This window comes from Pezoporus wallicus, unplaced genomic scaffold (genome assembly GCF_028554395.1).
Source record: "Pezoporus wallicus isolate ANWC-B61680 ecotype Strahan unplaced genomic scaffold, APGP_CSIRO_Pwel_v1 contig_3568, whole genome shotgun sequence".
Taxonomy (NCBI): Eukaryota; Metazoa; Chordata; class Aves; order Psittaciformes; family Psittacidae; genus Pezoporus; species Pezoporus wallicus.
Genome location: NW_026637826.1, coordinates 1,183,613 through 1,206,040, shown reverse-complemented (window position 1 = coordinate 1,206,040; position 22,428 = coordinate 1,183,613). Strand labels below are relative to the sequence as shown.

Below are 22,428 nucleotides of genomic sequence, written 5' to 3'. Positions count from 1 at the left end.
GCTAGCTTCTTGCCTCAGAAGACATAGGGTCAGATACAATTTAGATAATAAGCCAGAGGAGACTTGGAAGCTCAGGCTGGCTATCCAGCAAAGGAGTTCTAACCCAACATCCAGGAGAGCTGCTCAGCAAGGCACTAAACCCAGCGGCATGGCTCTGCTGCCATCAGTCCCCCTGCGAGTGATGGCAAGCAGGACACTGGTAGGTTGGGACGGAACAGCAGCAGCATGAAGAAATCTCTCTTGAGCACAGAGTCTACCCTGGAGCAGGTTTTGCAACATGAAGAAACCATCTAGGCTGGAAACACAACAGATTCATCCACTTTTGACTAATGTCAAGAACTTTTACTTGTGCCAAAACACTGGAAGAAACACGAATTTAGTGCAGTGTAGCATGAAATGTCAAAATGAAACATTTTTGTCCTGCAAAATGTTGAAGAGTCCACCACAGCCACAAAGAAAGTCATGAACAGAAAAAGGTTGGATTTTTAGTGCAATATTCCTCATTCTAGAAAGAACTGTTTATAAAGAATTTCAACCTATTCAGCCACATCTCTGGGTCCCACATATCACTGTGCCAGTCAGAGTTAAATCGGCAATGATTTGTGCTCTCAGTTATCTCTGGTGAGCTGCAAGGGAGGCAAGGACAGGGAGGCAAAGCAACATGCCCTAATCTCTGAGTGCTGGGGTTTGTTCTGAGGCACAGAGCAACCAGCCAGTCAACGTGATGCTGCACCACAAGCACCCAGAGGGCTGAACACTGACTTCACCAGGCAGAGAACCTCCAGTCCCAAGGCCACAGCGTTCAGATACAGGTAGCCCCAGCACAGCCCGTCTGACCGATGGGGATGTTCGTATTTCAGTGCTTTCAGAGTCTGGACTTCAGGAGAGAAGTGAGGTGGTACCTCACAGCTGAAAGGAGAGCCCCTTTGCACCTCACAGCCTCTCATCCTCCTCTGTCATTGTACAGAAAAACAGTCCACTTGTGCAAAGCAGCATCTGAAGGACGTAAGCTTCAATCTTCTTCCCAGGGGAACTATATGAGCTGATTCCCTCTCCACCCTGTAGGAGAGGAAGGAAGCACGGGTATGTGACATTTAGCACCCTAACTCTAAGAAATGACTGAAGAGTTAAAAATCCTCCTTGGATGGGCAGCACTCCAGCAAGATAAAATATTCAGCACTTATGTTCCTGGACACCATTTTTCTGACAATAAATTTCATGCCTCATTATGCCACAACAGTTATATGATTTCAGTCAATAACCAAGGAACAGGTCCACATCCTTTCACAGCAACCCAAGGAAAACTATTCATAAGTAAAGCTGACACAGAAAAGCTCACAGGAGGGTGTGTTTATTATTATTTACTGGTCTGTCACTTCAATAGTCGTGCCTGAACCGGAAAGGGAAGACCCATTTCTGGCACAGCACCACCTCCAGTGCTGACAGGCTTCACAGACCCATGACAGCTGGCAGCAGGACCCATTGCCAGACACGGCACAGCCCACCTGAGCTCACAAGAACCATTGTCTGCAGTGACACTGGAGCACATTTCCCCCTACTTCTAATATTACTCCTATGTGTTATATCCCTGAAGTCCCCCTCTGCAGACACTTGGAATGTCCCAGGCTAAAATGGCAACTCCAAGGAACATCAGCAAATTTTGGCAAAAACCATGCTCTACTCGCCCCATTTTTCTTTATCCTTCCTGCCCGACATGGACCTGTTCTTGTTTAATAATAAACCTTCCTGAGAAATCCCAGTGGGTAGGATTCACTTCCAGCTGGACAGACACTTCAGCTCCTGCTGCTCCTCAAGCAGTGGCTTTCCCTACTCCCCCAAGTCTGCTTGCTCAGTGTCAGGGCACACCATAGTGCTGCAGGTTGGTGCTGGGCTCCAACACCTGCATCCTGCTGGCAAACATGATGATGGAGCAACCTACAAAGCCCAGGTTCCAAGAAGAGGAGCATGGACTAAGTCCTGACCTTAAGAATTAGTTGCCGCTCTCTAAATTTTGCGTGTGGTTGCAGTAAAATATGAGTATTTTAATGACTTTTTTTTTAAGCCATGTCTCAGAGTGTGTTACAGGACCATTATATGACATTAAACAGCTCCCATACTGCAACCCAGGTGAACCTGTGTGCAGGGGGTGGGTAAGAGGACTCCCAGTGAGCACAGGTTTGAGTTCTTTAGGAGGAAGCACTCTGGGCTATTACACGTAAGTGAAACTATGCCAGTTTGCACAAGCAGGCGATGTGGTCTTTAAGTGTCATTCACTTGATGCTGCATTTATGAGCCAAATCTGAACTCCACATCCCAAGTTTTCCCCTGGAGATTCACAGACAGCTGTTTTAACAGCTGTATGTTGGAATTCTCCATAGCACATTTCTTGGCTTGAGGTGGTTATGCATTCACCAGATACAATAATCGCGCACAGCTCACTCCTTCCATGAGAAGATTCCAAACCAGATTTCAACACACCCCCCCCCCCCCCCTTCAAACCCTCTGTACTCAGTTTATCTGGTATTAATCCATTCAAGTGATGCACTGTGTTCTAGCAGAAGAATTAAACAGAAAAAGTGGGAAGCTCTCTTACCTGTAATTGCCTGACTGGCCAATAGAAGTCAAGTGCTGGCAAATTGGAGATGTAATTTCTATTTAATTATGGCAGTAAAAAAAACCTCCACAGACCCATTTAACATGCAAAGGAGCAAAACTCAAGGCTAATAAGAATAAATTGTAAGGGAGGACATGTACAAAATGTAGTAGCAGTCTCTTTTTTCTTCTTTTTTTGGTTTAGATGCGCTCTGCTAAAGAATATGGTGGCTGTTGTACCTAGGTATTGCCTGGAAAACCTGCATCCCTGGCTCTGATTCCCAGGCCCTGCCAACACGAAAAACTGCACTGCACAAATGCATGGATACAGACAAAAATACTTGTTAAAACCAAAGTGGTGTATACACTTTTCATGCTGCACATGAAGTTCGTATCAATTCAGTTGCAGTTGAAATGAATGCGAGCAAAGTCCAGACACACCATTCTAGATCTGAATATGAACGGGAGTGAATGGATGAACTATAAAGAGCATTGCAAGTCTTCAGTTAAACTCCTTTTAAAATGAAATTAAAAGGAAACAGTGCAACTTCTGTCTTTAGGCAATGGGTTACCACCAACAGTATAAGACATGAACAGTTCTGTTGAAGCCAGGATAGCTGCTAGTGTAACGCAGACAGTAAGAGGCCCATAAATCATTGGCATCTGAGAAGAACATGCCACTGCCACAAGAAAAGACAAATACACCCCACTTTTTTTCTAGAGTGACATTTATCATGCTAGAGAAGCCTATTTTCTTTAGATTAACACCATAATCCTAATTTCAAATTACTCAATTTCAAAACAGCAAGTCAGCACAACAGTTCTGGGAAGGGGAAACAGGGAAGGTCTTAAAGACCCCTTAGATCCATGAGCTTCATAAGCCACACTGAAGCTGTTCTCTAACAGCCCTAACCCAATCCAGAGCACAGCTGCTGAGAGGAGTTCTGGCTTCTGCAGCCTGCCCTTCCTGGGCCCTGGTGCTAAGTCAGGGAGCAGGAGAGGCAGATGCCAGCATCAGTGCTAGGGGTTTGTTTTGTGGCACTTGGAAACAGAAGCCAAACAAGAATTACAGTTTTACCTACAATGTATATTTCAAACCACAGAGCTTTCAGTGGCTAGTCCAATTATGCTTGGAACACTTCTTGCTTTGTCAACATAAGTTTAAAATCAAAACACAAATTAAACTGCCTTCAGTCCCTGAAGGAAAGGTTAGTTGGATTTAAGACGCATTTAGTAAGTCATATAGGAAAAAAACAACACAGGTACATGCTCAGATTGTAATAACATGCAGCCTGAGAGACAGACAGATACAAAACACACTCACTCGCACACACATCAAATTGACCAGCGACCAGAAGCACAGCCAGCCATGACCCTGCACATGGAATGAGCTGAGAGAGTGACTTATTGCAACTGTTCACACAGGTGATTTCTGCAGATGAGAACATTCATTGCCACGAAGAAGGCAGCACAGGTAAAAGACAGACAGCTTACCCCTCTGAGCTGCTGGACTCCACCAAATATCCTCATCACTCCATCAATCTCCTGCTCCAGCCTCCTGGCCCAGTACTGCATACTGCAAGAGATGGAGAGAAAGAGGAAGAGAAAGGGAGAGAAAGAGAGAGAGAGAGAGTCAGAGCCCTGACACGCAGCAGATAAGCAAGGGGATTGAAGGGAGAGGCAGAAAATAGGTGCCCTCAGCTAAGTTAACTGCTCTTTCTGCAGCACTGGGTGCAGGCAGAATACCAAGAACATGAGAATGACAGCTGGGGCTGGTTTTAAACCTCAAGACTTCAAAATTTATGCACAAGGCACCACAGAAAGAAAAGGGAAGAAAAGGTACAACAAAAATGGCAAGGCACGGGTTGGGGTTTCTTTAACTCTGGATATAAACAGTTGCAGTAAGTAATTATTGAAGCCCAGAGTAATTAATGGGGTTAAAGTGCTGTGGCATACAGGAAAGAGCTTACTGCTTCAGCAGGGCTGTGTGGCAGAGAGCAAACACAGAGCCACAGCAGAACCAGAGGTGTCTGTCCTACTGCAGCAATGGATTATCCCTGCAGCACAACAGAAGGGACCTGGGCAGTGCCAGGAGTCAAGCATGGGGCATCGAGTGCCCAAGGGCTCAGCAGCTTTGCACCTTCAGCTAAGCCCAACCTGAGCCAGGCAGTGATTCTGCCAGGTCCACCCTGGGCAGAGCTGCCTCCGGGGCAGCAGAAGGGCCAGGAGCTGCCACATAGCATCTCCTTTGTCCTCACCCCTGCACAGCAAGGAAGCTGGCTGCCAGTCCTTTCAATAGGCACAAACACCTCCTATAGATCCAACCACACAGATTTCCGCTTACAGCTGTAACTCCAAGTTAAAAACAACAACAAAATCCCCTCTTAACCACGGAACTTGGTAACTCTCCTTCTTTTAATGAGCTTTCCTGACTCCAGTTGCTGGCCATGCAAATATCCCATCTTCCAGCTGATCTCGAAAAGCAATGCTTGGTTGCCCTGCACCACTTGGCACTGCCTCTGGTGCTTTCTCCGCAGCAACATCCATCTCTCAATGCCACACCAGGGAAAGGAGGGAAGAAGCACAAGGAAGGTAAGGCCAGCATCATGGCAAATCGATGGTGGGAGGGAGCAGACCAGCTCTGGGGCCTTGCACTTTGGTTAGGTTCAGCAAGCAATTTCATTCCTCTCACAATGAGAGGTTCCCGAGGCAGCGCACACACGCTCCTTCACCACCTGCGAAGCCACGGGAAGAGGCTTTCCTGGAGATCAAGGAGCAAAGAAACCCAGCGCAGAAGCACAGGGCTCTGAATTATACAGCAGGGCCCAAAACCTGGGTAGAAGCATCAAAGCAGAGAGAAGCCTGAGATGATGGGCAGAACAGAGCTGAAGCATCGCTTGTGAGGGGTGTGGGGGACAGAGGGAGGCACTGGCAGAGATACGTGTGTTACTCAGGCAAAATTCATGCCAGTTAATAACACACAAGGCTGCGGAGGAAAACAAGATTTAATTGCACACACCAAATCATCCCAGTTTTCCAGAGTAACTTCTGCTATTTCCCACATTCCTGCAGAGGCAACGCTGCCTCTTCTTCCCTGGGAGCCTGGCCGAGGAGGAGGGGACATCCAGGGATGGAGATGGGTGAAAACATCTGCAAACCCATCTTTCTGCCAAAGGAAGGAAAGCAAAGCCCTTGGTGGGACTGCCAGCATAAAGACCACAGAATCCCAGACTGGTTTGTGTTGGAAGGGACCTTAAAGCTCATCCAGTTCCAACACCCTGCCGTTGGACAGGGACACCTTCCACTAGAGCAGGTTGCTCCAAGCCCCTGTGTCCAACCTGGCCTTGAGCACTGCCAGGGATGGGGCAGCCACAGCTTCTCTGGGCACCCTGTGCCAGCGCCTCAGTACCCTCACAGGGAAGAGCTTCTGCCTAAGAGCTCAGCTCAATCTCCCCTTTGGCAGGTTAAAGCCATTCCCCTTGGCCTGTCTCTACAGGCCCTTGTCCAAAGCCCCTCTCCAGACAATGGGTCACAAACAGAGCTGAGGGAGATGCTGGGTTGTTTTTTTTCTTTTCCTTTTTCAGTCAAACATTTTTTTTGCTATCAAAGGTATACTCAGGTTGGCCAAAATTACCCACAAATCTTGTGAGGCATATTCACCAAAACAGTGTTATTTTTACACAGTCATTCATTTAAAAAAAAAAAAAAAACAAAACCCTGGTTTTTAAGTATCTTTTCTCTCCCTCCTCCAGTTTGTCCAATGAACAAGCTTGTCAATGACAAGCTCATACTGAGCCACAGGTCTGAGAAACTGCGGAGGACTTATGGAGCCGACGCCTTTCCTTAACTTCCAGCTCCGTGCAAGGTCCTCAGTTTCAGTGTCAGCTCCCTCCAGGAACACCTACACCAGCACAGGAAGGGAAAACAACCGCCCATGTTGAGCTGCACCCATCAACATTAACAGCTGCTCAGAGCCGCATAAATGTCACGTCTGGCCAAGCCTTCAGAGAGGATTAGTTATAGAGGAAGACAGAGGCATCAGTGTTACTCTGTTGGCATATGCAGAAGAGGTGCTGAGCGCTCAGTCGGGCTGGGAATTACAATTAATTTAAATTTAGTCAGCAGATTTGTTTTAAAAAAGTAACAATTTAAACTTATTCCACCCCCTGCCTCCGCCCCGAGCAGCACTACTATTTTAAGGGAAAGCCATTGGATTTTTCATTCATGAGGAAGACTGCAACTCCCTTCAATTGTGCACCCTCATGATACCTGGCACTCAACTCCCAGCCTTACAGACCAGCAGTTTTCCAAAGTCCAGCTAAGCCTTGTAATACAAGCTTTAGATACCACTATTAAAAAGTGTATCACTACCAAAGAAGCAGGAGGGGATTTCTACACAGCTGACACCAGCTTTCTAGATTTAAAAAGTAACAGCAGTAGATTCTTTTTTTCTTTTGGTCTAAAATGGCTAGACAAGAGCTTTTGCCAGTGGTAGTAAATGATTTCTTTTCCAACGAGCACATCCCTTGCCCATAGGATCATAGAACAGTTAGGGTTGGCAAGGACATTAAGATCATCCAGTTCCAACCCCCCTGCCATGGGCAGGGACACCTCACACTAAATCATATCACCCAAGGCCTCGTCCAACCTGGCCTTGAACACTGCCAGGGATGGAGCATTCACAACCTCCCTGGGCAACCCATTCCAGTGCCTCACCACCCTCACAGTAAAAAACTACTTCCTTAGATCCAACCTAAACTTCCGCTGTTTAAGTTTTAAACTGCTACTGCTTGTCCTATCACTAGAGTTCCTAATGAATAGTCCCTCCCCAGATCCCTTATAGGCCCCATACCACAGCACTGGCAAGAGCTCTTCTGTGTATCTGACCCATTACTATGTCCCTCTAGCATAATGTCCATGACCAGAAGCCTGCCGAGTAGGCCACATCCCAGAATAGGGAGGTTTCATCTCACTTGCAATATGCTGGGTTGAAAGCTACCAGTAAAAATAAACACACACCCCCCCCAAATTCCATAAACCCCATTATTACTCTGTCTCAGTTGACCTTCTGCCTCTTGTTTGTCTCCCTCAGCCACTGCACTTAGAAGTTGATGTAAGATGACCACAGCAAGGATGAAGAGGGTAAAGAAACTGGTAGCTCATTATGAACATGGAGATTTCTCTCTGAAGCGTGTCTCCTATGGAAGCTGTAGGCAATAAGACATGACAGTCATTACCTTCCTGGGCCATTACTGCACATCTCGGGTGGCATTACAGGGCTTGAAGAGCGATAACTCCTCAGAACACGCAGCCTGGAGTGCCCTACTGCTCTTGTGAAATGGCATTTACAAATAAAGCATAAAGAAACAGCTGATGCACTGACTGAGAAGCCACTAGCAGCAATATAGTGCTGCCACCGAAAGCCACCAAGCTCCCTTTACGAGCAATGTGCTCAGCCTCCCCCTTAAACCAAGTACCACTTTAGTGTCCTCTGTAGTGAATTAACACAGGTGAAGAGAAAACCTCTGAACGCAAGTACTTGCGACTGCACTCAGTAGAACTGGGCTTTCAGGAACCACATGCAAGGAGCCTGGCAGCCCCATCAACCCCTGTCCCCTCTTTAGCAGGGACATGCACAGCACATCCCAGTGATCCCTGTCATCTCAGCTAGCTCTGCCTTTGCTGGGGAGTCTCCATAGGATTCTTCCAACCTAACACCTCTACAACAATCACATGCACAAGTATGACCACACACATTCAGGATGCACATTAGAAATCTCTTGCAATGAAAAAGATGGGTTTGATTCCCTCCCCTGTATATTTTACAGCCTCCTGTGCAACATCTAACAAGGTACAAAACTGATTTTTGAAAACACACCACCATTTATTACTGCCTCTCCAAAGAAAACTACAAAAAATGCTAATTGATTTCATAATTTGCATATTTGATTTTTCTTAAAGATGAGATAAAGTAGGCTTAAAAAAGCAACAGAGCTTCAAAAATATTTACTGTGACAAGCAGCACATCAGGAGGCAAATCGCTGCTGCTGCAGTCGTGGCCAGGAAGCAAAGTGTCCTGCCTGCCCCACTGCTGCTCCATGGGCGCCTGTGCCTTGCCACTGGCCACAGCAACCCTTATGTAGGGTTAGGGCACATTTCACACTTCAGGTGACCAAAGCAGTCGCAGAGACTTCTGTGCATGTCCACACTGGCTTCTGAGCCTACACTACTGCTCCAGCTGTGTGGCTTTGGAAGCCAATGAGAGCTGCCTGGGAAGTCAGGAAAACAGGCTGTCCTTGGTTCACAACCTCCCACACTGGTGCACACCACAGATGGTAGCCTGGAGTCCTGGGCTTTGTACAGGAGCTGAAGACATCTGCAGACAAGCCACCAGTGCAAGCCATGCACTCACAGCCTGTGGTCAGCACCTTGAGCATGTACCACTGCAGCTCAGCCCTTTGGTGGGTCAGGGTATGGGAACAGACCCTTCATGGGCTGCAGTCACAACTCTTCACAGCCAGCCCAGGGTGGATAAGGCAGCTACTCAAACTGCCATTGAACAGAAGCCTCATTGCAAGTGGCCTCTGGAAAAGCAAAGGGAAAGGAGAAATTAGAGGAAAGAAAATTAAGTTTTCTGCTTGAGGACACTTTTTTTTTGAAGCAGCCTTAGGAGAGTACTTGTTTGGCTGCAAGCAAGAGAGGATGATAAAAAGAAAAATAGGAGACTCAGTCCTTTTCTCTTGCTGCCTTTCTGGCCCAAAAATAAGACAAAGATTCACAGAAACATGAAAGGACAAGAGGAAGAACTACTTGCTAGGTAGATATACGGTCCCAATGCTTCTTGCGTTCTACACAGAGAGTGTTCTGTACAAGTGTCTACACTTCACGCAGTGTGTTCAGCCAAGAATGCTTCGCTCTGATTCATACGCTTTGGTTCAGTGCCCAAATACTGCTATTTAATAAGGTTATTAATTACTGTGTTGTCTAATTTTTGCTGTGCAGGAACTTCTTATAATTGGCTTATTCCTTCAAGGCGCTTAATCCTTTAACTATAACAGTGCATGTGTCAGTGCACACATGTGTACGTGTATGTGCACCCTCCTGTCCCTGCGGAGCCTCCTTTCTTACCCAGGCTATAAAACCCCACCAGCCAGTGCTTACCCATCAAGGGAAAAAAGGCTGCCTTTCTTTTTTCCTGAAGATACAACTTCCAGAGAGCACTTGTTTCCTTCAGAATAATCAAACAACTCACTGGTCCTGCTTCCAGACATTATCGACCCTCCCACACTGGGATCTGATGACTCCTGTTTAATGTAAAGTATGTGCATAGGTGTTTATGTAAAGGAGGGGTGGAAAAATTTGCCTGCTGGAACAGTCTTGTCTTAGTATTTGTCAAGGCGTTATTTACCTCTATCATCTGGTCTTCTCCATAGTAAGAAAGTACCTTTGGCATTACTACAGGAGGGAAGGAAGGCACAAATGAGTATCAAAACTCTGTCCCAAAGATATTTAAGAAACACAAAGGGGAAAGCTAGTGGGAATGCGTGTTCTACATTCAGCTCTATCACCAAATCGCTTTGCTCTCCTCTATTTGAGCATTAACTTTCTGTGCCTGTTTCTCTGTCCTATCTTCTCTCTGCTTCATCTCTACAGTTTTTTGCAGCAAAAAAAAGTTTGTCTTGCAAAAACAACAAAAAAAAAAACTAACCCAAATGAAGTGCCAAACCCTCCCAACAGATCCATCCTGACCCCTGGTCTGATGCCCCAACAACTATTACAATCCAATAGAAGGATAACGGGGGACTTTTCTTACTCTGCAGGATAGAGCTGGGCAAAAAGTGAGGGGAAAGCATTTGGTAATTACACAGAAAACCTGTGTTACATTAACAAATATTCTTGTAGATACCTGAAGGAAAACAAACAGTAACCAGCAACTTGCCACTAATGACATTTGGGGCAATAGGAAAACTGCTCCTTAAACACTATTTCTCTATCAGAAAACAGAAGCATGGACCACTTAGGTCTACCTCCACCTAGAAACAGCACAGGCGGTAGGTGGTGAGCCAGTCGTAGACATGAGGGATGGCAGGGGCTCTGGGAATTCCTCTTCCACCATCAGTTGAACTGGAACATCTGAACACCTGAACCTTCCGCAGGGAGTGTTGCCTAATCTGTTCTTTACATCTTCTGCTGAAGGTGAACCCAAGATCCCCACAGAACCTTTTTCCAGTTCCATTTTTCACCACATGGTAGAAAAAATTCCCCCCGTTACCCACCCTAAATCTCACCTTCCTCTTCCCACTTATCCCACCTACAGCAGACACTGAAAAATTTTATGACAAGCTCCTAAGAACTGGAAGATCATTATTCTGTAGCATCCTTTGCCCTTCAATTCTTTAGTTTTCTGATCCAAACTCAGTTCTTTCCAGTTTTCCCTCTGTTGCACTCTTCTCTGAACACTTCATCCTTTTTGTTGCCCTGCTCTGGATTCTCTACAAGTTTACCTACAACTCCAAAGGCTCGTTCCAAAAAGTGAGATCAAGTACTCCAACAGAAACCAAACTCAGTGCTCTATGAAGAGGAGCACATCACTTCCCCAGCGTTGCCCAAGAAACTACTGGACACTGCAGAATAAACTTACCCTTCTGATCCACAGTAATTCCCAAGATCTCTTCTGCCACACTGCTACGCAGAGATGTTCTTTTTTCCGTATCTGTCCATTTAATTTCTGCCTCTTAAGTGCAGTACTCTGCATTTGTTGTCACCGCATTTCATTTTGCTGGTATCTGGCTCGCCACTCAATCTTTCTAGATCATTTGGAATTCTGACCATGCCTTCCAAAGCACATCCAACCCATCCTGGCTCAGCGTCGCCTGCAAGTTTTATAAGCGCATTTCCCATTCCATTGCCTAACTTATTAATGAAACCACTGAATAAAAGTAGGCCCAGGGCAGATCCCTGCAGGACCCCACTTGAAATGCCCTCCCAGTATGACAAAAAGCCACAATAACTGTTCTTGGAGAGCGACGTGTCAAATCAAAATATCTTGCATTTCAAACTTTACAAAAAGCTGATCTGGAGTATTAGATATGCAAAGGAGCTGGAGGCCAAAGGATAAATCAGTGAATAATTTAAAGCCTAAGAGTAGGCTTGAGGAAAATTGCAATCTGTTGGTGGATGATTTGCCAACAGAAAGAGGAAGGAGAAGTCACTCAATGTGTTTAGTTGGTACATTTGCCCGGCAGTGCTGCGACAGGCCCCCATGCAGGCATCCCATTCTCCTGATCAAACATGTGCTGACGCCTCGCATTGATACAGCGATGAAAAGAACAAATGGCAAAGCAACCACAGCAAGTCCCTTCTGCAGGGCACAGGACAGCGCTTCCCCAAAAGGCACTTCCAGCCATGAACCCCATCACTGAGTTCCTTGCATCCTTATCAGCCTTGAGTTCATCTTCAGGCCATGACTCAATGATGCGGCCCTCCTGTGATGGATACTTAGACGTTAAGAGTGTTATTTGGCAGAACTTTCATATGAGGATCTCCAAATACACTGAAAACATGCAAGAATTAATCTTCACAGTCTTAAGGTGTAAATCTGATCTCAGCACACTGCCACCAACTCAGACTTCTGTAAGTGAAAGCAGACGGGCACCTCGAGATGGTACACTAGTTTGCTATTTTCAACTAGGAGACAGAAGAAGTTCAGCAAGAAGCCCTCAGCCACACGGGGAGTCAAATCGAGCCACTTCCCAACAGTATAAGCAAAGCTGAATTTGGTCTCCATACAACAAGAATAAATTAGTTATTGAATTTATGTCTGGAGATCCAGATTGACTGCTCCTGCTGCTATGGGGATGGTCCTGCGAGTAGGAACTTTAACGGCTTGGTCATGTACTTTGACCTCTCGTGTGATGGTGGCAGAAGCACCAGGAAGCAACTTCAGGACCATAACACAACCAAAATAAGCCAAAGGCAATGGCTACCACTACTGGAGTTGTATGGGTGATACCAGCAATGTGCTACCCAAAACAACTAACCTCATGCCTTAGCTTCCCTGCTTTCTGAAAGCCATGCTCTAATTTTACATCTTAAAACTAGATTTCTGTGGCACACTTGCTGATGCACATCAGGAGCGAGAGAAGCCCATGGGTTCCACCACATTTGCACTCTCATCGCGCAGGATTAGAACTGGCCTTCTGGTCTCAAAGCCTGTCACAAATCTGGACTTGAAACACAATGACTTAATAAATAAGTGAATAGGTGTCAGTTTTATGAAGTACACTACCTGCATAAATCTCGCCCAGTGCAGCCACCTGTCATTTGCAGCACCCCTCGAGACCCCAATGGCTGATAACTCTTGCATGTCACTTCACATTCTACAGGTGAAGTGTTATGATAAAACCTTCCTCCTCACCAATTCCTTCTGTTTTACAGATGCAATCTGAGCAGAGGCTGAAGAGATCCCATCCCCCAAGGCAAAGATTAGGTTACGGAGGGTAGGTCTTACTAAGGATTTTGCAAGCTGCATGAATTATTAAAGACCTTTATGATATAATGACAGACATATCAGGTTATTTGTTTATTCTTTGTATAATTCATGACTCTCTTGGGAGCCAGAAAGAAGCAGGATAGTTTGCTGCATCTTCTTGTTCATTCCAGTAAATCCTCATCACCAGATGGAAGGCTGAAACACCCCAGAAGACAAAATAGCCACAACCTCACAGGACCTGCACTTCTGGTTGGAGATGGGAGAGCTTTCTGCACAGCCTGGAGAAATAGTGAAGTTGTCACTCAAATGCACCAGGCTGGATGGCTGGAAGACAACAGCCCAGGCAGTGTTTCTGTATCAAGCCACCAGTAAACTGTCATCTAAATCATAGGCAAACAGCTTTGGGATTAAATGCTATGAGTTGCCCCGTGCTCCTGTATCATTGCTGAGCAACAGCAGGACTATCCAAGCTGATGCAGGCTCCTGCAAGACTTCAGCATAGCTCATAACAAAGCACCTCCTGGCTATGCAAACAGTAAGATCCTGGACAAAGCAAAGCTGTTCCCCTTGCTTAGGTCATTGTGCAAAGAGTCTGATCAAGATACGGGACAAAGCATGATAAAGGAACACCATACCCTGATGGCTGGAAAGGAGTTTTGAATACATACACTGTACTCATCTCTCATTTCTCTAGTGTGCTGTTTTAAGGGCGAGGGAGAGATATTATGCCATAGTGGCAACCAGGAAATAAGGATTGACTAGAGCCCCTGATGTGAGCGAGCTTCCCAACGTGCTCCTGTTCACACAAGGTACTCCACCCAGCCACGCTGCTATGCAGGAAGAGCCATGCTATAAGGAGAGCTGAGCAAAACACAAACATGGCCAAGCTGGAAATGGCACACTGAAATTCTTACTAGCTACAGGACTGCTTTCAGCACCCACCCTTCCCACTGCACGTTTCAGCTGGTCAGAAACACGCCATTGATCTGATCGCTGAAACACAAACCATAGTAAGGAGTGATAGAGGACTACTGCCTAATCAGACCTCTGCTGAATTTGTTTCTACAACTTCTCTCCTTACCAAGAAAAGATATCATTAACCTCTGCCACAAAGACCCCCTGCTACAAGAGCTATTTAGGGGCATCTATTGCCATTATTCTTCAGCCTCTAATCATGATAATCTTAGTCTCCTGGGGGTTTTGGAGTAGCCTCTCATAGCATCATTTGCAACATTCCTAAGGAGCTTTCTGGGTGTCACTGTCTCTAGATGTCTATCTACTTAAATCCCTCCTTCTCAAACAACCCCTCTCCCCACCATTCCCCTGCTTGAAAGATTCCTGGCTCCTAAGAGAGGGTGGTAATCATTGTTATTATAAAGCACTTAGCAGTGCTCACTCATTGCATCTCTCCCCAGCCAAACACCCAGACCCCTGTTATTTCACATACAGTCGCCTTCATTTGCAGAAGCTCTTCATAGTATTAGCCCCTTTCAGCAATGAAAGAAAAAAAGGGGTGGGAGTGGAGACCATTAAAAAAATAAGTATTAGTTTACTGCATTTTACGCCATTACCTCACTACTTGGTGATACACATCTAAAAGCTGTCTGCAAAACCTCTCCTGTTGGAAGGTGGCATACAGACCTGCTCTGAAGCAGGGATAGTGGAACCACAAATCCCAGTTTGGTTTTGTCCTAGTGCTGCCATGTCACCTGGAGCACTACAGCAACAGGGATGAAACTGTCAGCTTGCAGAGATCACCTACCCTCTCCTTCTTCCCATTCAGCTGGGACAAACACTTCTCCCTACACAAGGAAAAAGCATATACACATCACCTTTCCTTTGAAAAGGATATAAGCCTACTGAAATGGAGATGGCTGAGCCACACTGGAAATACTCAGAAGGTACTGCAGGATTTGCTATACATGCTCAGATGCTCAGTTTCCCCATCTCCAGCTAGCTTTTCACACCAGAAAGGTGTACCTCCTGTCCTAGAGGACCCCATGGAAGGAGGATGCTGTGCTGAAGCACCTTTAGGAATAAGGATGCTGTGCCAAGCACCTTGGGAGTTCCCCTTGCTGCAAGAAAATATCACTGCAACAAGCTGTCTGCCCTTTGAGAAGGGAAGGGTCACCAAGAAACTCTTCTGGAGCCCAAGCACAAATGTGTCCCTCACCATACCCCTCAAGCTGTTTAGCCAGCAGCGAGCCCACAACCTTGCTTCTGCTGTCACAGTTACCACAGTCACCACTGCAGCATCACAATTAAATCACAGACAGCACAACAGCTCATCAAACATCGTTTTGAAGAGACTGATCAACATTAAACTGTCAAATCCTAATATTTCTGACAAAAATATCTGCTGTATTTTTCAGGAGGAGAGAACGGAGCTACAAAGGTGAAGCTGTAGTCTCAAATCCAGACAGACTTTTGGGAGCAGAGTCAGAACTACAACTCAGCCTCCTGATGCTAAGCTTGAGGTTTGCCCTTGGGAGACAGCTCTTGAACACCAAAGGAGGAAACCCACACATCTATGGCTATACCAGTATGCTCATATGTAACTGAAATCTAAGATTAGAAGATAATTCTCTCTTCTACTTTTCTAAATGAGTATCAACATTAAAACCAAAAGCACCTGACATCTGAAAGCCCTGTGAATAGAATGCCTGTGAGAGAGAGAAAAATCCCAGTGTCTAATGTGGTCCTCTCAATGGGGCCCATGACATCACCAGCCCCTTTCTATTTAGAATAATGACTTCTTCCACACGCCAAGAGATTTGAAATTACCTGTGAAATATATTTCTCTAGGCACAGGCTCAAGAAGCATGTAAATTACCCAGTTTAATGGCCTTCAGAATTTCTCTCCGAGACACACACACGGAGTGGGAAATGTTCAGATGATGTCTCAGGTACCATCCGAGGGGATAAATGTACATGGGATGGTCAGGAACTACTGCCCTCCAGCTCCCTCAGTGACAGTCCCACCGGTGAGCGCCTGCCACAAGGAGGCAATAAGCACAACAGAACCAATCCCGAGTGCATCGTCAGCATGAAAATGCAATTTTAAAGGGAGCATTTCTTGGGAAAGGTGCCTAACTGCAACTTCCACAGCACAAGCAGCCAGTGTAGGCCTCACATTGCAGCAGAAGGGATCCATTTAACTTGCCAGTGCTGTCACCCCAAGAACTCAGCAGGAAGCCCTCTCACCCTCTGCCTAACTGTGCAGGGAACAGTACTGCCAAGCTTCAGTGCCCAGGCATTTGCCAGAGAATAGTGTCTGTCCTTCAGGGGAGCTTTTCATCCACAAGGGCAGTTTCCACTCTCCCAATGCCAAAGAAAGGGACAGATGCTGTCCCTGGAGTCCAAATCCTCCTGGCCATATTTCTGTTCTTGCAGCTGAACCTCATGTCTTGTTAGTAAGTAGAAAAAGAAAGATTCATCCCAAAAGGAAGAGCATGAATTCATTTGGAGGACCAGAGGAGGAGGAATTACATGATCTGAGTTGCATTTCCTGCACCACCACTGACATATTGGAGTCTCCAAAGCCTTAGTTTCATCAGCAAAATGAGCAATGGGGAAGTGCAAGTGCTACCACAAAGCGCATCTGAAAAACCATTGTAAGAGTGGAAGATGGAGAACAGGACAAGATGTTCATCCTGCAGTAGGAAGGGTTGGGGAGAGGAACAATCCCGAGGGCACCATGAAAGAATTACTTTTCTCTCCAGGGAACAAGCCTGAGGCATACCAGCTTTGCTCCTGATGCTAGGCAAGAAAGACAGGTTGGCCACCTTTTAACATTTAGTGGACAGAAAGTAGGCCAGGAGATCAACTGGGGATAAGAGAACTCCTGGAAGACAGGCCTGGCAATGGGAAAATGGGCCAGATTCCTCAGCCTAAATCTCCTCAGAGCAAAGGTGTAAGACAAGGTGTTTGCTGAGACTCTTCCAAAGTGAGAACCTGCCCTCATTCTCAGCCACAAGCATCTTGCTAACCTACATACTGCCAGAAGCTGCGGTATCACAGCAAGATTAACACAGGAGCAATTTTAACAGACAATGAGTTCCAAGCTAATTTTCTCCCTCACAAGTATACCACGATGGGCTGAAAGCTGCCCGGATTCCTCATAGCTATCTGCATTCAGGATTAACTATACATCACTGCCAGTAACGCAAGCACTCCACTACTCAGGAACTGTTAGAAGGTAACATTGCAGTAGGGGAAAAAAATGAGAAATAACATTGTAATAAATATGGTAGCCAAGCAAAGAAACAAAGTTAATTTCACATGGAAAATTAGGCAAAAAAAATAGCATATACTTGGAATAGCCCGGGCATCTGGACTTCAGTGCAATGAACTGCACAAACTTCAGGAGGTTTCAACAAGCTGCAGTTCAGCCAGTACTGCTGGTCGGCTGCTCTGGTGCAGTGTGGAACAGCACTCTCAGCACCAGTTCCACCCAGGCCCAAAGCACATGAATCCTTCACCCAACAAGGGGCACACATTGTTAAGCAGAGAAACTGCAGGTATAGACATTACTTGTGATCCCAGCTGGAACATCTCACCCGCAGCAGGTCCCTTTTCAGCTCAGCACACTGCAATCACTCTGCTGTTCCTCCATAAGAAGGACAGGTACCGTTTACTAAACCCTTCATTTCTTGCAGCTGCTTGGTTTTCTCTGGAAGAAACTTGGCATACAAGAACCTCATGCTATCTTGTAGGATCTAATAATAACTGAAATGCACAAACACAGCAATAAGTAGATTTAACTATGAAAGAAAGTTGACTATTATGCAAGCTACCAACAAAACACCACATCTTTCTTCCTGGCAAGTGGCAAACCCACTCTTCCACCAGCCAGCTGTGACTCCAGAGAACAGGATGGGGTCTGGCTGTCACCTCCCCATGAGAAGGCAGCCATGCACTAAGCTGCCTAACAGTCACCAAATAAATGACATTTATTGAGTGGCCTTTCTAAAATAAAAAAGGCTGCTTTCAGCACACATAATCACATTCATAAACTGCACAAGCCAGTGATGCTTTCAGCACAAAGCTCCACTTGGAGCAGTGTCAAGAGAAGAAAGGCAGGAAAAGAAGATTCACACACACCAGCATTGTCACAGGCAGTGCTCCACACAGGGTGCCAGCCTCGGGACGCAGCCTCACCTCCAGTTTGGTAACACCATGCCTGTTGGAGGCAGCACAGCATGAGCAATGCTGTCAGGACAGGGCTGTGGGAGGGGGAAATGGCATGAGGTAGCTCAGCAGCCACCACAATGAAGTGAGGCATCATGCCAAGATGTCAGCCCTTCCATTCCTGGCTGCTCCATCCCCAGAGAGCAAAGGGAAGCAGGGGGAAGTTGAAGGTACGAGGTTCCCCTGCGGAAGGAGCCACTTCTCACAAGGCCCAGCAAGCAGTAGGAGTGAAATACAGTTAGATTTTTCTCTAAAGACTAGATCAAAACAAATAAACAAGCAAGGAGCAAGTGACACAGAAAGGTTCAATTTAGCCTTAAGATGATGGGTAAAAAGGCAGTACTGATGTCAGAAGTGCCCACACATTTTTGCTGCCCGGCCAAAGAGGCAGGCAGGTGCTAAATGGGTTCATTTAGAAACTGGGACTGAAGCACGAGCAAATAGTAGATGTGTTAGATGCGTTGCATTTCTCCATCTCACAATAAAAATCACATCAGAAACAACTACAACCACCACCACATTTAAAAGTCAAAAGACAAGAGCCCTAAAACATAATCCCATCATTACATCGGGGATGAATTTAGCCCAGTATCTTGAATAATTTTTTGACATTTCTCAGCTTTTAAACCCAACATAACTGTAGCAGAGCAGAGCAAGACTGCCAACAGCAAGTTCTGCAGCGCAGCAAACCCAGTGCCAGGAAGAATGGCTCAGTCACAAGCAGTTCCCCAGCGTGCAGCCAAGGAGGGGCACCAAAGCATCCTTGTGCATAGAGAGTAACTGCTTTGAGCTGATGCTCTTTTGGGCTGTGCTCTTGGAAGTGCTGTCATTCTGCAGGAGGGAAAATACCGATCGGTTGGGTCACTGATCAACAAAACTTCATGCAAACAAAACCAGAATAAATAAAACCCTAAGAGCTGGTAAAGAGAAAAATACAGGGGTTTTTCTCCATGTCTGTGTAATCTAACTTTCTTCCCAGAGCAGCAGAGAGGAGGGGAAAGCAGAGTGTCCCTGAAGCTGCAAAGCTTACCTGCCTCACTGTCCTGAAACCCTTTTCAGTTTGCAGGTCTTGAATAATTAAACACAGTTTCTCCCACCCTTTTTTCTCCTGGTATTCATGACACGCTGCTGCAGAAGGTTTACTTTCACCTAGGCAATGGGCATCCCTCCCCCTACAGAGGTCCTGGAAGCACATGAGCCCACACAATACTTGCCCCAGCCTCGATGCCAAGGATGTGACACTACAGTGAACACTGAGTAGAGACCTCTAATTTATAAGCCTACCTCAGACATGAGGAAATGGTACTTTGGCTCCTCCTGGGTCTACTGAGTTTGTTATGGAGCAATAAAAGGATGTTCAACCACTCACAGCTCAGAATCTGACTCAATCTTCAACACCTGATAGAGTTGAATATTAGGCGCTTCGCTCTGCTTAAGTCTGTCTCTATTTTGGTGTCCATGTTACAGCTGCCAAAAATCTGCCTGTGAAACCCAGCATCCGTTAGGAATGCAAACAAAGCACTGCATTCACGACCCTCCCTGTGCCACACTGTAGAGAAAGTATTCACTGGCCACAATAAAGAGATATTATTACATGAAATTTAATAGAGATGAGAATTCAAATACAAGTGTATCTCTGATTCAACAGAAATTGAATTGGTGAGAGCATTATACATTTTTGAAGCATAAGTGGCTTATACAAGGTCAGCTCTGAAAAATATTTAGAAATCTGCCCCTTGGTTTGCTTTCTTATTTGAAGAATGAATGTAAACTCAGACTTCAGAGATGGGATTCTTCTGGGCTACAGAATATTAAGTGCCCACTGGAGAAGAAAAGAAGCCTGACAGCAAACCAGGCTGGCAGCTGGTGACAAGAGAAAAGTTTCAGGACACAGCTCTGTTGTGAGTTGAAAGGCATTAGTATTTGTAAGAAGAATCATATCCTCATTTGTCACTTCAATGGAGATGGATACAACACTCTTTCCCAATTCTTTCCACCAATTTAACAGTTTAAGCAGTAACTTTCTTTGTGCTTGGAAGACTAAGAGGCTTTGGAGCCTGAAAGCTCGAGGAAGGCTCCATTTATCCACAGATCAGGTATGCAGTGGCAGCTACACCGTGAACCTGCACTGTGCCTGCCACATCGCTGATCTTAGCTGTGAAAGGGTGTTCCTACAGGAAACGAGGCGAGTCTCCTACTGCCCTTGCTCTCCCTTTTGGATAACACTGACTTAATGCTCTTGTGAGACACACATCTTCCAGGTTATATCCCAAACAAATGCCTCTGGTCCACAGCCATGGGCTCTGCACACTTGCAAGCCTTCCCATCACCGAGTGTCACACAGACAGGCCAGGGAACTCGGGCTTGATCCTTCACTTAGTGCAACTTGGATGAGAAAACCTCACCAAAGTGAGTATATACTTTAACAAAACTACCCCTGCAAATACCATTCCTACACATGGGCAGCTGCCAGGACTTTCAGCACACGATGTTCACATATCTCTGTTCTTGTGTCTGTACCCCCCATCTTTCCCCCCGCCTTCCCTGGAGCATAAGTTGCTTTCTAACATTACACAGATTTTTGCTCCAATGCACAGCATGATCTAACTCGCACTTCATTGCTCTGCACACCTCGTCATTTGCACATGAAAACAGCAGTCTCTCTATCCCTCCACTTGCTGCAGATTTCTTCCTCCTCCTCCATCCCCCACCTCCCGAACCCTCCCAGCAAAACTCTACTACAGAAGCTGCAGTGAAGAGGTTCACATTACCAGGACTCCATTGCTTTTACAAAATTTACTAGCGTGCTGTGAAGCTTCATAAATAATTCAAGGTAGACAACCTCTGTCAGGTAAATGAACGTGCCTTTTGTAATCCATCACTCCAGGTTTTCTATCATTCTGATGCACATACTCACATAAGCACAACCCATATTGATTCATGAACTCCCCAAGTGTCAGTGTGGGACCGGGTAGCACGACAGCTTTGGCACCAGCAGAACACAAGGAAATCCAAATTCTGCCCAGGGCTTCAGTGGAGTCGTAATAGAAACCCACTGGTGCAAAAGTAGCTCCATCCTGGTCCATGGAAAGAGCAGCTCCATTCCCACTCTGTGGACAATGCAAGGAGGATCATGGCTGGGAGGAGGAAGTGGGGGGCAGGAGACATTCTTATTAAAGATCTCCATTCCATTCCATTTCATAAAGATCTCCATTTTCATTCTTACTAAAGATCTCCTTCATTCAAGAACTTCCAGGATCTTTTACACATACCAGAGCTAAAACTCATGTTGCACCCTGTACTTCTTGGGTTTAACTCCACACACTCCAGTGGTGGTACTGCACAAAGGCACCTGCCTCATTAGAGAGATGCAAACACTACTTCTGCCTTGGCAGCTGCAGCCAAGGCTTTATCATCATCAGAGCTATTGCATTAAATGCCTTATATCCCTATTTAGCACCCAATCTGATTACTATCAGCAATTATCTCCTCTGGAGCCCTCAGCCTCAATAGAAGTGATGGGGGAAGGCCCTATCCTGGGTCTCCTGAAAGGCAGTCAGTCTCACATGCTCTCAGGAGAGGATGTGCTCTACACAGCTCCTGCACTGTCCCCACTAGAATGGAGCAGCTTCCAAGGAGCTCTAACCACAGGCAAGAACAATGACCTTGCACAGTTAATGAATAGATACAGAACCCACAGACCATGCAACGTTTGTCTGGCTTGTCTGCATTCAGATCCTGGTGTCTCCTGCCCATGCAGCCCTTTCACTGGCGCAAACTGATCTGGTTGGATATGCCAATTGCTCATGCATCAAGTCAATGTGAGAAACAATTTACAGCGGAAGAATTAATTCCTTTGGTCTGTGCAAACATCCCATCCCTGGCAGTGCTCAAGGCCAGGCTGGACCCAGGGGCTTGGAGCAACCTGCTCTAGTGGAAGGTGTCCCTGCCCATGGCTGGGGTTGGAACTGGATGAGCTTCAAGGTCCCTTCCAACCCAAACCAGTCTGGGACTCTGCAAACACCTTTTATTTCTTACTACATTTATAAGCAAAAGATAACAGCTGAGACAGAACCAGAAGAGTCATAAGACAACTGTCAAAAGTTACATTCTCCAACAGATCAAATGATTCAGCCTAAAGAAACACACACAAA

The 22,428-nt window shown here is 46.0% G+C and overlaps 1 protein-coding gene across 3 annotated transcripts in view; it reads right to left on the bottom strand.

The window, feature by feature from the left end:
* CACNA2D2 (calcium voltage-gated channel auxiliary subunit alpha2delta 2) overlaps positions 1–22,428 on the bottom strand; it is a 232,951-nt gene that overhangs the window by 177,537 nt on the left and 32,986 nt on the right. For all 3 annotated transcript variants that reach the window (XM_057407710.1, XM_057407708.1, XM_057407709.1), the window contains exon 2: positions 4,087–4,168. In XM_057407710.1, the coding sequence (XP_057263693.1) occupies positions 4,087–4,167 (81 nt within the window). In that variant the 5' untranslated portion in view covers position 4,168. The remainder of the gene's footprint in view (positions 1–4,086; positions 4,169–22,428) is intronic.